General features: G+C 30.3%; 1 protein-coding gene across 2 annotated transcripts in view; it reads left to right on the top strand.

Moving 5' to 3' along the window:
* Positions 1 to 17,962, top strand: part of PRKC1_3 (Calcium-dependent protein kinase C) — an 83,666-nt gene that overhangs the window by 47,838 nt on the left and 17,866 nt on the right. Inside the window, exons 1-8 of one of the 2 annotated variants that reach the window (XM_051211798.1) lie at positions 5,984 to 6,247; positions 6,291 to 6,420; positions 6,491 to 6,539; positions 7,908 to 7,970; positions 10,418 to 10,507; positions 10,560 to 10,656; positions 12,704 to 13,014; positions 14,720 to 14,817. In XM_051211798.1, coding sequence (XP_051071899.1) covers positions 6,208 to 6,247; positions 6,291 to 6,420; positions 6,491 to 6,539; positions 7,908 to 7,970; positions 10,418 to 10,507; positions 10,560 to 10,656; positions 12,704 to 13,014; positions 14,720 to 14,817 — 878 coding nt within the window. In that variant the 5' untranslated portion in view covers positions 5,984 to 6,207. Of the gene's footprint in view, positions 1 to 1,539; positions 6,248 to 6,290; positions 6,421 to 6,490; positions 6,540 to 7,907; positions 7,971 to 10,417; positions 10,508 to 10,559; positions 10,657 to 12,703; positions 13,015 to 14,719; positions 14,818 to 17,962 lie in introns of those variants that run through there. The other variant, XM_051211799.1, reaches the window with a different exon arrangement.

The following is a 17,962-nucleotide window of genomic DNA, read 5'->3' as shown; positions in this document are numbered from 1 at the left end:
AAAACAGCCATCCATTAAAGGATTTTGGTTCTCACTAGCTTTTAAACTAATTTGAACTGATCAGAAAATTATCTGACCTTAATTTCAAACTAATATACACTTATATCAACATCAATTTAATTTATTAAAGAAATAGAAAAACAAATCACAAATAGTTATAGAATACATAAGTCAGGTAATAGGAAAAGGTAATCATAATACATATGCTAACAGTGAAATTAAAAGTTTGCTTTTGAAGTTGTCCAAACAAAAATTCATGAAAGTTTCATGACTAAACTATCATGCTCAGAGAATGTAACTCCATTAATATAATTAAGAAGATTGTTGTGGAAATATCTCCTTATGTTTCTCAATGTTACAACAATTAAAGTACATATAAAATTATTATGTATCGCTGGAATTTTCTTTTTGTGTGTAGTCTTTTTTTCAACATTTCAATCAAACTACAATCTACTATTTCTTCGGTCCTGGCAGTAATGATAAAAGATTTCAGTATTCTGTTTATTATAAGGCATGTTGTTCTTTGCAGTAGATTGTCTCTTTCAAATAAAATTCAGTAACCTTATTTTGGTCATTAATTAATCAAACAGTCGACATGTAATTGATTCAAACATTAAACTCTGTTGTTTAACTATAATCAGCTTAAAGTGATAAACATTTTTTAGTTGACCCCTTATACCAATTAGATAACATCATTGTTGTTGGCTAGTCATATATCTACACTAATTTCGTATTTCATCCTATCAGTGAAAGTGAAATTGACCATGTGATGAGAAGAGATAATCTATGATAGACATATTCAGTGTAATCGTCACTTATTTCAAAATTAGTTTCAGTTACAAATAAATTGACAGATTGTTTTATGTTATTCAGATATTATAAAAACTGAAGGGATTATATATCACAGATCTCATCAAGTCACTGAAATACAATTAGAATTCAACTGAACTAGAATTCAGATAATCATTCTCTCCTTCAACTTAATTCAGTTCAATATATTATCAGCATTTAGTTTAACTTAACACCACTGATCAACTTATTAAACCACACTCGTGAAGTAAACTAATTGCTCAGCTACTCGTTTATGTTTCGTTTTTCATATTTTATATCACGAAATGATCATAGTTAAATAGTCATTGAAAGCCAGGAAGCACTAGACAGTTGTTTCATCCTCGTGTGAAACTCCTCGACTGTCCATATCCACTATCTGACCAGGAATTAAACTGAGAACCTTCAGACCCTGCGACGAGCGTTCAACCACTGGGCTTGCATCTAATGGTTGGGATTCTTGATCAATTTGGGATACCGTAAAATCGCTTAGCATTGTCTTCGATAGATAAATGTCTTAGAGTGAAACACCGTTAGCCATAGGTTATCACTAGAAATGCGTAAATTATTTGCAAAATTAGTCACTAGTGAGAAAATTATCATTATGAGCGTAAGGGTTTGTGTTGCGTAAACTTAAGTTAATCAGTCTAAATTTGTTTATAATGACTTACTTTGAATTAATATTTTCCATGTAATCTTTTTGTTTTCTAGTTATCACCACGTGATACAAGTAATTTCGATAGTGAATTTACAAAAGTCACTCCGGAATTATCACCAACTGATAAATTATTTGTTATGAATTTAACTCAAACAGAGTTTAGTGGATTCTCTTTTGTTAATCCGGAATTTATTGTTGAGGTATAAGATTTTGATTCATTCTTAGTATCTTGTTTGTTTGTTTCCTCCCTTCTGTGTATTACTCTTTGAATTTCATTGTGAATAATTACTCAGTTTCAGCATACCTCTATGTTCTTTTCGGTCCATCTATTTATTTATCCATTGTTCCTTACTGTTTTCTTCCGTTCTTTAAATGCATTTATTCATGGCAGTGTTACTTCTGTTGTATACAGAGAGTTTGTTTTTATTATGTGAATTCACAGTGTGTGTATGATGTATGTATGCGTGATCGTTACTTTGAGTTTCTGAAATAAAAAAATGCAAACAATGAAACCAAAACAATGGTAAATATATATATGAATGTTGTCACTAGCTACCTTATTGACATAGTTGCCATGTTACAGGGTATTATCAAGTGTTTCTGTGTTGCATTTTTGGTTTGTTCATATACTTGTCAACTTCAACTATGGTGAATTTATGACTAACCGACTACTTTTCATTTATATATACATATATAGATAGATTCATACAGGAAATGTATTAGTATAAGATCATATTCTTAGTATTGGATGTGTTGGCGTTAATTATTTCACAATTGTTGTTCGTTTTCAATGTTATTTGTAAATTTGTTAAAGTTTTATTTTTAATTAAGAATCTTTTTACTACTTTTCTTTTTCTTACTCTGTGTTTGCTCATTTTTATTTTAATGTGATATAATTCTTGTTGGAACTATGTTTATTATAATCGATTTACTTTGTACTTGTTTATTTAAGATACATTAGGGATACATTAGTTTCCTTTACATAGACTTTTTTTCATTTTTTTTCTGGATTAATGTGAAATTCCTACTTTCTGTTACTGACTTGGATGTGCAATAAAATTGATGGTATATATGAATGAGAAAAAACAAAACATTCCAATTATGAAGTACTTTTACTACTATTAATATATAGTAGTATGTGCAATGTTACTAGTATCAATAGCAGTAGTAGTGATAGCAACTGAACTAATGTACTTGCTGGCTAACCTGATCATCAATAATTTACTTAAATTTTTTATGTATTACACTAATTTAACGTATAATTTATTTTGAAATTTTTTTCATCCATTTTCTTGATAATGTTTAATTTTAGTCAAATTTAGTTGTCTCCGTGTGTTGTTGTCGTTGTTGTTGTTTGTTTGTTTCGTTTTCATAACATCTGCATTGGTCTTTCCTCTTTTCCTCCTTCTCATCTCTTCCTGTATCTGTTTATTTTTCTTTAGTTTTGTTTCTTTTATCATAAGCGTCAAATATAAAACATTGAACACTTCAATGAGATTCTCTGTTGTTTATTATTATTGTTCAAATGAAAGCTGGTTTAAGAAAAATAAAATGCCAATTGAAATGAATCACAACAAAGACATGAGAGTTTTGTATGTTTGTAAGGCAGCTGTTCTCTTCAATTTTTCTCTTTTTTTGTATGTGTACAAACAAGTCAGCGATTATGCACGTTTATTACATAACAAGGAGTTGTTTTCATGTTTATAAACAACCCTGTTTCATTTTTTGTCATTTACATATTTTAATTTGTTGAGCGAAATAACCATTTTATTCCAATTTATTCATTTGTGAATCATTGTGTTTATTCATAAAATTATTGTTAGAAGAAATAAAACGTTTTTTTTTTCTAGAAAAATTAATTTCTTTTTACTGTAATCACTGTTTTATTGATTTTAATTCATATATAATACTAAATGTTGAATCTTATACACTAGTCCGTTAATCAGCACCTGAATATTAACTTGTCTACTACTCAAATAAATGCTTTAGATATTCCTCATTTTGACAAATCAAAATCAGTATAGGTCATTATTACTAATCATTTTCATTATCTCGTTATTGGCGTTTATGTTTTATAAAACAAGATAGTAGGTTCAAGTCTCAATGTAAATATCAGTACGAGAATACAGTTACATCTAGATATTGAGTCTCAAATAGGAAGAAATGTTCTTCTTGAATTTTTACTGTTTGTCATAATCTATCTTTTTTGAAAATCAGTAGTTTTAAACTATTGGAAAGTTGTCATTAATATTGATTTTTCACTGTTTTATTCACAGAGTTATCGAATACATAATCAAAATATGCGAAAAAAACATTTTGAAGGAATTGACGTTGATATATTTAAGCTTTCGTTATTTTGAAGTGTACTTGGAGTTTTTATAATTTTCTGAATTAGGATTGCTTTAATTTATACAAAGTGTTCTTTCGGCACGTCATTTTTTAAGAATAATGCGAAATGACTGGTTAGAATATTGATAAATATATATAAAAGCTTTAGCACTAAGTTGTAGGCTTGAATCTCAGCTACTTTGTGGAGTAGCACTGTTTCTCATGCAAAAGTTTATTTTAAAAGTCAAGTGTATCAAACTTCGCCTGAATAAATAAGTTGTCATATATATACCTTTCTACTGTGCCATAATACTAACAAACATAAAAGCTTTTTTCAGATGCAATGAAATACATTTTTTAATGCAGATATTGATGCTAACTTTCGATTTTTTCCTAAATAATAAATTTCAAATTAAAATTATCCACTATACATTTAATTTCTGGAGAGCACAAATTTTGTGGTTTAAAATTCAGTAGTAATAAGTAGTTTCGATCATTTGTTGAACATCATTAAATTTCATGGAACTATTCATTCGCCTGTTTTAGTTAAATAGTATTAGGTTTTGCGCACAAGATACTGTTCAAATATTGTGTTTGCGAGTTATCAGTGTTAAGCTGAACTATTAACTTCTAACCGAAAAGCTTCTGTGTTTAGTTATCGGAAAAATACATTATGTTTTCATCTAGTGATTTGAACATGACCTTTAGTGATATATATATATATATATATATATATATATATATATATATATAAACGTTGAGCACTTGCACTAGATGTTAACGGAAAGAGCATACATACTGACTGATATAGTTTTAGTAAACTGTTTAATTTCTTATTGCTTTGGATTTTAATCTTTTCAACCACTTACCGCTTAAATTTATCTAATAATCTTAGTTGGTAGCATATTTATATAGAAGTTAAGACATCAGAACATTTCTGAATGATATTTTTCAATTATTGAGATGTTTATAGATTAGTTGTTCCTTATTACGATTGATTGCTCAACGTCATATTACAAATACTCTGCATAGTTTTATGTGTTGAGATTGTGATAGTCAATTTTCAATGGAGCAATCGACTTTTGAATAATTGTTTTATTCGTAAGGATAACCTTTTTTGACTCACGATGGTTTAGTGATGTATCCATCTTATAAATTATTGGAACATGAAAATAAGTACTTGGAGTAGTGTTTTCATGTTGCTTTTTTAAAAAACAAACCAGCCAGTTGGTTTGATACTCGTGCTGTTATTATATCTACAGTTGTGATATTGTGGGTAGTGACTGGAAGCAAAAGAGTTATTATGGTCTTTAAAATAATGATTCGACACTGATTGAGTGTTTGCCATTCACTATACTGCTGCAACACGATAAAGATTATATGGAAACAAAGGTGGATAGCCTTCATCAACTGGAATAGATAAATGATTGTAAGATATTTAGTCACCGTATGAGATCAAATATTATAATTCTGCTTTGATTTTACGGAAATTCAACATTTATATTGACTTTTTGTGTGACTTTTGTATTTGTAATGTATTACATCAAATTTGAATGTAAGATGAAACGTGTATGGACAATAATCTCTTTCACAACTTTGGTAATTAATTCTTAACGTTGATAGCAAGGTGAATACTGTTTCTACTGATATCAAATAATAAGTGACTCGCATAATTTTATTCTACATACGGCATAGTGGATATATGAGTTTTTGAACAAAATATGTGTGTACATGTGTTAGCATTTGCTTGATTTCAGTCAAATTACACAGATTTGTGGTACGCTATGATCATTCTTGATTGTTTCTTTTAAAATGAATAACTATCTATCTTTACAACTTAATTGAATCCACAAACCATATCCTTCATTTGGAACTCCTGAAATGAATCAAAATTTCAAATTTTAAACAAAAAGTGATAACAGCTGGAAGAGTACCAAAAAGTTGTTTCGTCACAGATTGGATTATTATTAACAGTACGTACCCACAGCCTCATACAAGATCAAATCTTTGATCTTCAGGTTATTTAGCAAGCATTACACTTAGTATTTCGGAGAGTTTTTATTTATTTATAAATAACTAGTCGATTCAATCTTTCATGTCAGGCGTTCGATCTCATTATTGTTACTGAAAAAATATTCAAAATGAAGATACGAAAAATTATTGTAATACCACAGTATATGATCTTTCACTTTGAAGATACTACTTTTGCCAAATGTTTTTCAATTCATAAACTTCTCTATATTCATATGTATTAAATCTCACAATGGTTTTATTACGTAACTGATGTTTTCTTTTTTACATTCTCTTTCCATCAAATAGCTTTCATCTAAATTTGTGAAATTCATTCTAAAGTACATTTGTATGGTATACCGAATACATTTTTTACAACAGTGATGATGATGTTATGCTATCGTGATCGGTCAATTCCAAAAGGTTTCATTATATTATTCATTTAATAATGTGTTTCATCTGATAGATTTAAACCTTGTGCAGTTATTCTATAATTCATTAAAAAAGTTTGCCAATATGTACAATGTTTACATACAATTGATTTTATCAGAGATCAATATTGAACAATTGAAAGAAATGATGAAATTATCTGTAAAGTATGTTTTAATTAATAATGACACTCATAATAATAATAATAATTATTATTATTATTATTGAAAATTATAGATGTAAACATTTCAAATCGATATCCAATAAATCAATTAATCATCGTTATGTAAGATAAGTTCATTTATTGTTAATAAAATCCATTTTATATTTTATGATTATTTTAGATTTTTAATATATTACAAAAATATATGGATTGTTTTAAAGATGCTTTCTATTCTAAACATAATTTCAATATATTTTTAAAATATATCCTTTTTATATAAATTGATCATCTGAATAAAAATTAATTAATTTGTAAATATTATTGATTGTTTATATTCTTTGATTAACTGTTACTTGCTTACTTACTTATGCCTGTTACTCCTTGTGAAGGAGTATAGGCCGCTCACCAGCATTCTTCATCCAACCATGTCTTGGGCAATCCTTTCCAGCTCTTTTCAGTTGTTATTCATCCTTTTTATGTCTGCTTCTATTTCCCGACGTGATGTGTTCTTTGACCTTTCTCTTTTCCGCTTCAATTCAGGATTCCAAGTTAAGGCTTGCCTCGTGATGTAGTTTGGTGATTTGCGTAATGTATGTCCTATCCATTTCCATCGTCTTTTCTTAATTTCCTCTTCAGTTGGAATCTGGTTTGTTCTCTCCCACAAAAGGCTCTTGCTGATGGTATTCGGCCAATTGATGTTGATTATCTTCCGTAGACAGCTATTTATAAATACTTGTACCTTCTTGATGATGGCTGTAGTAGTTTTCCAGGTTTCATCTCCGTACAATAGAACTGCCTTGACGTTCGTATTGAAGATTCTCACTTTGATATTGGTTGAAAGTTGTTTTGAGTTCTATATGTTCTTCAATTGTAGGAATGCGGCCCTTTAATTAATTAACTGTTGCTAACCTGATATTATAAAATCATATTTTTATTTTAATATACAATTTTATTGTTTGTTTTTTAACTTTTATTTGTACTGTTGAAAAATTATTTTGTTATCTGATAATCTATAGGTTATAAAGTTTTGATTAAAATTTTTGTGTTGAGATTCATCACCATTGAGAAACTATTAATAGAAAAGCCTCTATTAATTTAGTTTTATCGTCATAACGTTTTTTTTTGGAACTTAAATGATTAATGTTTCTATGAGGTTCAACCTCAAGACAGATTTGTTTCTAATTGAATGTGTTACTTTTGAATTATATAACTTTAATCCAATAAATATCAGTCTCTAACCTTTGGCTATATATCATAAATTATTATACGAATGTGATGTTTTGCATTGTGTATAATAGTAACTAAAAGTTGAATCATCAAGTAGAACTCAGAAAATACCAAGTGAGTATCAATTATTTTCAGTCGTTTTCTTCTATCTAATTAAGTTTACTTTCAGAGAAATATATAATGTCCTAAATCATATACCATATGATTTTCCTGAAGTATATTCACTATTTCTTTAACATTCATTTATTTCTAATACATTTGAAGCATTTTATTAGCATGCAATATGGTTGCGGCATTCGACTATCCTCTATTTATCACTCATTTAAAGTACGTTGTTCAGTTTTAATTTTTGTACTTTGAAATCACTCTTTTTAATTTGTATCCTATACTATGGATGTATTAATTCGTGAAGATTTGCATTATCCTGTGGTTTACATTCATGACTATTGTTGGAATATATATGCATCTTGGACAGATACTTCGATATTGTCTTTTTTACACATTTTAGTTTCGATAATGAAGCTATGCAAGACTTTACTAGTAAAAATAATACCTGGTCAATAAATTATCAGTTATCTGAACTCAGTTGCTTAGTAGATAAAGCTTCGACATTTGAAGTAAATGGTACTTGTTTCCAGTCTTAGTCTACACAGCAGCACTGGTATGAAAGTATATCCAGCTGATAAGTCGTAAACTGGTTAAGACACTCGTCCTGGATTTCAGTACCATCCACTATCCAAATCAATCAAGATTTCTTTCATCTACTTTTGATATATTGATATCCATGATCATTTGAAGCTTAAGAAAGAAAGGAAATATTATAAATCTAGTCAGCAAATAGGTTTGTTGGAAGAATTTTTCGATGATACATGTTGATATAGGCTTCCGTACACTGAATTTCAAATGTTCACTGGTTAGTAATCATTTCTATAGACAAGTATTCTATTGTTGTTGTTTTTTTAAACATTTTAAACTAGCATGTTCAGTATATTGATCATTTCGGTTAGTTCTCCAATTTCATATTATACAATATCGTTTCTTATTTCTGCTTATTTCCTATAACACAGAGACTTTTATTAACAATTAATTCAATAAGTTTATTTTTGTTTCACTATGTGTATTTTTATTAGAAACCGTAATTTATTTCCATCATCATCATGTACTTTTTCAACTTCTATTCAATTACCTCGGAATGGTATAAACTCAGTATAATTTTTTAAATTAATATTTAATTTTCAAATAATACACTTCTACATCAATTAAAACCCTCAAGTACTCCACTTTACCTAATGGTTTAACATTGGTTTAATTAGTAATTCAATAAACAAATCTGTACTTAGTATTCTTTGGTTATAATATTAGTACACACCATTATTCAGCTAATTCGAGATGAAAGAAATAAAGTCTTTTATCTAATTTCCACTTTCATTGGACATAAATATTTGTTGTTAAATAATAAATAAAACCAATACGTTAATAAACTTTCGTTAATCAACTGTATATCGAAGATGTCATCATGATCATCAGACAAATCAAGAGTGAGAAAGCAACAGGACCTGATAATATACCAGCCGAAGCTCTAAAGTCAGACATTGAAGTAACTGCAAGCATGCTTCACGTTCTGTTCAGGGAGCTTTGGAAGGAAGAGCAAGTGCCGACGGACTGGGAAGAAGGACACTTCATCAAGAAAAAGAAAGGAGATCTGAGCAAATGTGAGAACTACAAAGGCATCACACTACTGCCAGTACCAGGAGAAGTTTTAAGCATAGTGTTTCTGAACCGGATGAAAGATTCAGTAGACGTTGAACTGCGAGATCAACAGACCGGATTCCGTAACGATCGGTTGTGCACAAACCAAATAGCGACATTACAGATCATCATTGAGCAATTACTATAGATTAACTCCCTTGACTATGTGAAGGCGTTTTACAGTGTGGATAAGAAAACCTGGAAACTTCTTCGACACTATAATGTACCGGAGAAGATCGTCAACATCATCTGGAATTCATACGATGAAATACACTGCAAAGCCTTGCATGGAAGATAGCCGACAGACGCATTCCAAATGAGGATCGGGGTCATACAAGACTGCTTATTTTCCCCATTTCTTTTTCTTCTGATGGTTGGCTGGATTAAGAAGACTTCCACATCTCAAAGATGGTACGGAATACAATGGACAGCTTGGACTCAACTATTCGATTTGGACTTCGCAGATGATCTGGCTCTTCTATCCCATACACACGAACAAGTGCAGATGAAGACAACTAATGTAGCAGCAGCAGCCTCTGTGGTGGTAGGTGTTAACATACGGAAAGGAACAACCAACATCCTCAAATACAACACGGAGAACATCAACCCAATCACACTTGATGGAAAAACCCTGGAAGATGCGGGATCTTTCACATACCTTGATAGCAGCATCATTGATGAACAAGGAGGATCGGATGCGGACGTAAAGATGAAGGTCGGCAAAACAAGGGTCGCATTCATACAGTTGAAGAACATATGGAACCGAAAACAACTGTCTGCAAGCCAACATCAAAGTCAAAATCTTCAATACGAACGTCAAAATAGTTCTACTGTACGGAGCTGAAACGTGGAGAACTACTACGGCCATCATCAAGAAGGTACGAGTATTTATAAATAATTGTCTACACAAGATTCTATGATAAGATATAAATTTCATTTTGATTGAGTCAAATAAATCCTTTTACCTTTTTATAATTTATACATATATATATTACAAACACGTTTACTTTTTCTGTCATTATTAGGTGCCTGATGATAGACCTTCAATATGGCGACCTTATTTTTATTCACTTGTATACACTTTATTAAGTGGTTTAGTTGTCTTTTACTTGAAAGTAAGGCATAATATTTCTTTTTTGCTTAATCATAATCAATATTACTATTAAGAAATATTTTCGATGGTGTGAATTTAATACTGCTGTGCCGACAGTAGCTTATTTCACACATGAAAGTTGGAAAAAGCTGAGTACTGATTTTATCACTGGTAAGTAATAATTTTTTTCTAATTCATTTTGATTTACCTTTAAGATAGTTAGTAATTAAAATGTTACAGTAAACGATAAATTTTTTAAAGCAGTTTTCATCATGAATCAAGCTAATGAAAAGTAAAGAATGCTAGTTAGTAATTTCGTTGTAATTGGAGACATCTTAACATAGTACATACATATCACTGCTAAGTATTAAACTCAATATATTTAAGTCTCTTGTGGTGATCTTATTGACAGTAATAAATAACTGAGTTGTAATTTACTAATTAATATTTCAATCAGTTCCTAGTGAAGCTTGACTGTTGTTTGAATACAACAATGATGACTGTATCACTTACTATGTTGTTAAACTTCATGAGATAATATTTTACTAATATACATATACCCATAATGAAAACCTTCTCCGCATTAATACAATCTTTGCAATTCACTCATCTCCCTAAGTAAAGTATGATGATAATTTCATACAATTTTTGACGTTTATAAAATCAAATTTAAAAAAAAAAACAAATATCATAGTAGAACAACATGAATTCATTGACTTCGTGGATTGTTCTCAGCTATTTACACATTAAAGCCTTATTACTATTTATTAAAACGTAACAAATGTCAGAATCTTCTAGGATAACTTCAGTTAATATATGGAAATAGAATAATATCTATTATCAATAATACTGAAGTATTATTACTTTTCAAACATTTGTTTATTTTTCGACTTAAATATATGAATATTCTAGAAGATCATGGAAACAGAAAAATAAATTTCTCTCCAAACCAAACATTAATTATGTAATACGGACTAGTTAATTAAAGTTCAGGAGTAAGAATTCGTACATTAAAGTTTATGAAAAATATTCATTTATGTTTTGATGAATAAGATTAGAATTTTAGATTGTAAATAGCTGAGAAAAAAAATCCAAGAATTGTATCAAAAAAGGAGAGAAATTTTCAGGTAAATTCTGATATTTTAATAGTTGAATTCATGAGTCAATCCAATCTAGATCACCATTAAAAACCTGGAAACAATGGATGGCCGTTTCATCCCAGTATGGGGCTCCTTGGCAGCGCAAGATCATAGATAGATTGAAGTTAGAAATTAACACTGCTAAATGCCGGCTCAGTGGTTTAAAGGTTAGACGTTCGCGCACAAGATCGAAGTTCCTAGGTTCGAGATCGTGGATGCGCACTTCTGAGGAGTCCCATACTACGACCAAACAGCCATCCAATGCTTCCAGATTTTCAATTAAGATCTAGTTTAAGTCGATTCATAAATTCAACTATTAAAATCACTACAATCTTCACAAACCCCCATTCTAATAAATCCTGATAAATAACTGGACATAAATTTAAAGGATGTAGTTTAGACCTACCGTTTATATATTTAACACATAAATATTGGTGCAAGGAGGCACCAAATACATATGCGCCACACAGATCTCATTTGATATGTGTGAGGGCTATGATACTTCCCGGGCGCCCAAACCGAAGCAAGTGGTTTTCTTAGGGGGCCACACCTAGAGCTTTCGACCTGAAGGTCTGATCCATAAGGCAATGGAGCAACGTAAGGAGATGCATTATCATGGAAGCCGGTGACCAACGATTGGTTCATACGCCATTTGTTCTTTCAGGATACTGGAGCCCATGTGCACCATTGATTTGGAACCAGGGTTTTCCAACTCCCCTAGGTGGACTCTCCATGTCCACCAACCTGGTTAAAAAGCCGGCAATTCGCTTTTCGTCCTCTCAATTTCATAAACAACACCCCCCACGAGAAGGCAATGAGTAGGACTTCCCTGGCAGAGATTATATACGCGTGTCCATTTGAGAACATTTCGAGATGGAGAGCTAACTCTCTCCACTATCGGCCATACCAGGGCATTTGGGAGCGACCTGCCATTAGAATCTTGAATAACTTTTAATCCAGTCGGTTGATATACATTAAAATATACCTTTTAAAATTTAATTCTCATTCAAGTATTCACTTTTTTCTACATATCAATCAATTATTCAATTTCTTTATTTTTTTTCTCGATTTTAATTTAGATTTAATTAAGAATAATATAATTCAAAATAAAATTAATAATAATTCAATGTCATTAATTTATTCCAATGAAACTATTAATAAAACTTATATATTAACATATAGTATTGGACGTTTATCTATGAAACCTTTTGGAAAAGGTTTTCGTCTAGTTATTAATGCTAATTATCATTTATTATCATTAAAGAATTTAATTAATCAAACAGAATTAAATTCAAATATTCAATATTCAATTCAACCTTGTTTAAGTCTTAATCAACGTTTAAAATTAAATAATGGTTTATTTGAATTTCTTAGAAAATTAAAAATTGAAGTAAGTAATGAGTTATACATTTTAGTTTGTTTTTTTTCTCTCTCCCCTTCAATACTTATTAAAATATAATATAGTTACACTGAATTAATTAACTATGCTCTAAATAGGTATCATTATTATGGGTTGACTTGATAATTGCGAATAAATTAAGCATTGAGTAGATTGTTATGAATAAATTAATACATATGTATTGTCCCAATGAGTAGAAAAATTAGATTTTCTGACGTTTCGTAACTTAGTGTAAGACACTTCTTCGGAGAACAAATAAACGAATTATTTACTCTTTGAACAAGTGACATAAACTGAGTCATGAAATGTCATAAAATTTAATTTTTCTACTCATTGGGATATTGCAAATATATTAATTTGTCTATGTTCTACATGTTTGACTACTAGTTAAATATAGATGGACATGAATTATACATTACTTTATTTTTTAAAAAAACGTTATTGTTAGAATACTCAACGATGTAACGGAATAAAGGTTTCATCAATCCGTCAATTCACATTCATTGTTTTGTTCTAGTTTGAAATTCCTTAGAAATGTGAACTTTCTTCCTCATACTAGATTAAATGTAGTATTTACAAATCTCGCAGTAAGTGTAGTATCTTTAAAATGATCTAGACTATTCATTTACTTCCTACTGATTTGTGTTGTTGTACAATAGTCGTCCAACATCATTCATAAGTTATTATCTTACTTTTCAAATGATTGGCTGTGCAAATTCACATTCTTTAGCAGAACTTTGTAAAATTTATCTGCAAATAGTAATCATTCGTCAATAGAATCGTTCATTAACTTGATAGTGAATACTGCCAACGAATCGTACAAAACACCCATGAGACCACTTTGGAGAAAGAGAATTGTGATCTGTACTAGCCTTCTTTATCAGTCATTTATTGCATTGGTACTTAACAGGGTTGTGTTTTAATATATAATCAACAGTGGATGTCACAAGTTTACAGGCTTATTTCTGAATATTTATTCCTGAAATTTCTTTAGACTCTGCAATGGAACCCTTGATTGTTCTGATAGTTCTGTTTATGAGAAATATTGTAAATATTTGGTAATACTCGCCTTTGATGTTAAGTGGTTTAAAGTAGTTGACAGTAGAACCTGGACTTCCATGCCAGTTGTCACTCTTCAGCAAGACGTTCTCTAAACCTTCAGAATATTAATGCTCTTGGTCATCCAGCTTCTAAGTCTAAGATATCATCACTGACCGCATGTAAAACTGATATTTACATTGGTTGACCTTAACTGGTGACCAGTGTAGTGTTTTTCTATTCACTGGTGCCTTTTCCATATCCTAAAAGTGTTTATTCGCACGTTGCCAGCTAAAGTTAGAACGATTTTTAGTGATTTTTTTTAAAGACTATTTGGTATAATTCATTTATACTATCGGTTTCTTTCCTATCCTCATCATCAACTATATCTTATTTTACTAAATGATCTGTTAAACATAACTGTTTCAAATATTTACAGCTACACTATCAGCAAGCAGAATTCATTACTATATTGACTGATGTTTCTAAATGATGTAACTTATCTCTTTTTCAAAAATGTATTCCTTTTTCTTCAAAAATAAGCAATTCTCAGATTAATTTTAATTGCTTCAATTATCCACAATTTTTATTTCACATGGCAAATTAACCAACAGTTAACCAAGCTTGACACTTTTCCAATATTTTGATTTATTTTCAGTTACCAGGTATTTATGCACCATCTTTATTATCGACAAAATCTGCATTTAAAACTTTATTATCATTTCGTTCACTTGTTTATTCAATAGGATTTCGTCGGTAAGTTAAATACTGGTAAATTGCCTTTATGTTACGTTTTGCTTCAAATAATATATTTATATTATCGTAGGGAATTTGTGGAGAATTTTGAATTTCAGAGTTTACATCACTGGTATAAGGGATTATCCACTAATGACATTGGTCGATAATTGGACAATTTCTCTAATCGTTTAAAGTTAGACATGTAAACGATTGATTACCAGCGAAATAGTCTAAAGTTTAAGCGCTCGTTACATGACCTGAATATGCTGGGTTAAGTCTGCAAATGAGTCGTAGATGCCCACTGTTGATGAGCCCTTGCTAGGACGAAACAGCTTTATAGTGATTGCTGGTTTTCCGTGATTATCTGAATAAAACCAGTCCCCAATGTAAACTGTGTTATGTAAGGTAACTGTATAACTTTAAGAAGGATTTTTATGCTTTGATTACATTTTAAAGTATTTTTTATATGAAACTGTATTTTATTTAGCACAATTAGATTGAATACATTATTTTACCTAAAAAAAATTCTTGTCTGTTACACAGTCACTTATAGTCAGCCGGGGATTTGACAGAAATATATATGTATGTTCAAAGAACCTCATCACTATTATATTGACTCAACTTAGACCATTTTTCAATACATAGTTACAAATTAATATTTGTGGAAACTTTGTTTTTGTTCAACTTTGTTTTCTGATGCTATCACTTATTAGTTTTTTCGTCAGTAAAAGAAGAATTCTTTTTTTATTGTTTGGTTACTGTTTGCTTGGCTGATTTGTTGATTTTTTGAAATCTAAAATAAGTTATTTGTTGAATCCTATCTCATGTATAAATCTTAACTGACCTACATCCACGATGAAGAATGCTTTAGGAAATAAAAATAATAATGATTACACTTAAGATTTATTATTGTATCGAATGAAAATAGCATGATCATGTGCCTTTAAACTAAATCTATCACATATATAAGTTAGGTTGTTTAGATCAATATGTTTTGAATATATATTCAACTATTCCTTTATTTGACAGAAATTGGGATACTCTCAATACTTAAACTTTCTTCAAAATGTCTATAAACGAAACAGATATCTTACCCTCGGACAATATATAATCGTAGTTTATTATTTAAAACACTTGATTTATAACCATAAAGTCGTAGGTTCGAATCCTCTTGCGTCGTTAACTTCCGTCTGAACAACTGTTTACAACCATCAGTTTTTTCGCGTACAAAAAAATGTACTTCGAAATTCAGTACATATTTGCTGAATATCTCCCAAAAATGATCAATTTTCCCCAGTTTTGGATTATCATCAAAATAATCTGCTTGAGTATAATAAGCACGAAAAACATCAACTTCGTTGTTTGTTTTTATTTTGCTTACTGTCTACTCCTAAAAACAGTGGAACAACGTCAGGGCATCCGATTACATGATAACCGGTCACCAAATATAATTCGTAAGCCGTTCAACTTCTCATGGTCACAGAGCCTATGTGTACCATTTGTTTGAAACCAAAGTTTCCCGATTCTCTTAGGTTCATCCTCGGCAGTGACCAACTCAGTTCGGATTCCTGACGTACGGTTTTTCTTTAACTTTAGTTTACGACATCCTTTCTACCAGAAGCCAATGAGCAGGACTTCCTTTATATTGGTTTTAAACACGTGGCCGTAAGATAGTAGTTCGAGAGGGGCTTAGTCTCTATACACCCTCGGCCGTACTGAACCATTCGAAATACAGATGCGTTCAAATAAATCGAAACTGGAAAAACTATTTTACTGTGGTTTTATGTTCTTTCAATTTCTTAACTCATATACATAAAACACGGAAATGGTAGATCGTTTAATCTTGGTAATTATATTTAAAGTTCTAGGCAACCTTTGAATAGTAGTCCTGAAATATAGACCATAACAACACCAACAAAAGACAGTTGTATGAATAGGGCTATTCTGCGATGCGAGGCATGATTTAACTTTGAGAATTAAAAAACTATCAATTATTTTCATAATCTCTATTATTTTCGCTTAAATAAGATTGTTGATTCGATATTTCCCATTGTTGTTTGACAGACGTTATTGTTATGTATTTTACCCTTATTTAAGAATGGTAACTTGAACCAATATTTATACGTACCAGGTTCTACGTTGTGACTGACTGGCATTATTATTATTATTATTATTATTATTATTATTATTATTATTATTATTATCAGCTTTATTCAATATCATATTTTTGGTACAATATAGAATTCTCAGCGTAAAGTATTTCAACAAGTTTCCGTTTCTTTCTTCTTGGTCGGTCCTGGCGATAAATATTGAGTGATCGCCAGTTAGATGTTAGCAGTTCAGTAAATGAACATCTGAATAATGTGCATTCTTTTCGCTGTATATTGCCAGCAACCACATTGGCTCTTATTGAGTTTTTTGTAACTTTGACAACGAAAGGTTATACACTTTTCAGAAACGCAGCAGAATACATCATGCGATTAATAAACATATTGATATATTAAAACAAACAAAAATAGATAACTTGTTGAAATATCTGGATGGCAGGAACAGGTAGCCCAGATGCTCAAGCAGGCCGCCCTTGTCACTGTTATGGTTGCACACCGTTTAGGTATCCCTTCTGTCTTTTGTTTCCTGGTTTTCAATGGCTGTTTAAGCGATATCAGATAACGATAGACACTAAATTACAACCTATTGAAAATAATTTCAGTAATTATTTATAAGTATTTATTTAAAAAAAAAATTGGTCGTTTGATGTAGTATAACCGCTTATAAATATCTGAAAAATTGATTTTTTCACTATATTCTCATACCATCAATACATAAATCTTATAGATTTATTTCTATCAGTCAAATTTAATAATCAACAACGTAGGATCTCGCATGTATATGCATCGCTTAAAGTCGTCATATTATATCAACATAGTGAGATGAAGGTACCACGACAAATGCCAGAGTAGTGGGAATAGTAACAATATCAAAAGTATTGTAATATGCTAAGCAGAAGCACTGTGATTCTAAAATAAAGAACGAATTTACTGAATCAAAAGTATAAGCTAGCCTTTTCCAACAACAAAAAACACAACAGAATCGTCTCTTTTTACTTCAAACACAAATGCTCAAACGTAGAAATATACTCATGATGTTTGATAGTTTTCAATAT

The sequence above is a fragment of the Schistosoma haematobium genome, chromosome ZW (assembly GCF_000699445.3).
Source record: "Schistosoma haematobium chromosome ZW, whole genome shotgun sequence".
In the NCBI taxonomy this organism is placed as follows: Eukaryota; Metazoa; Platyhelminthes; class Trematoda; order Strigeidida; family Schistosomatidae; genus Schistosoma; species Schistosoma haematobium.
The sequence above is the reverse complement of the archived record's forward strand: the minus strand, read 5'-3'. Positions and strand labels throughout refer to the sequence as shown.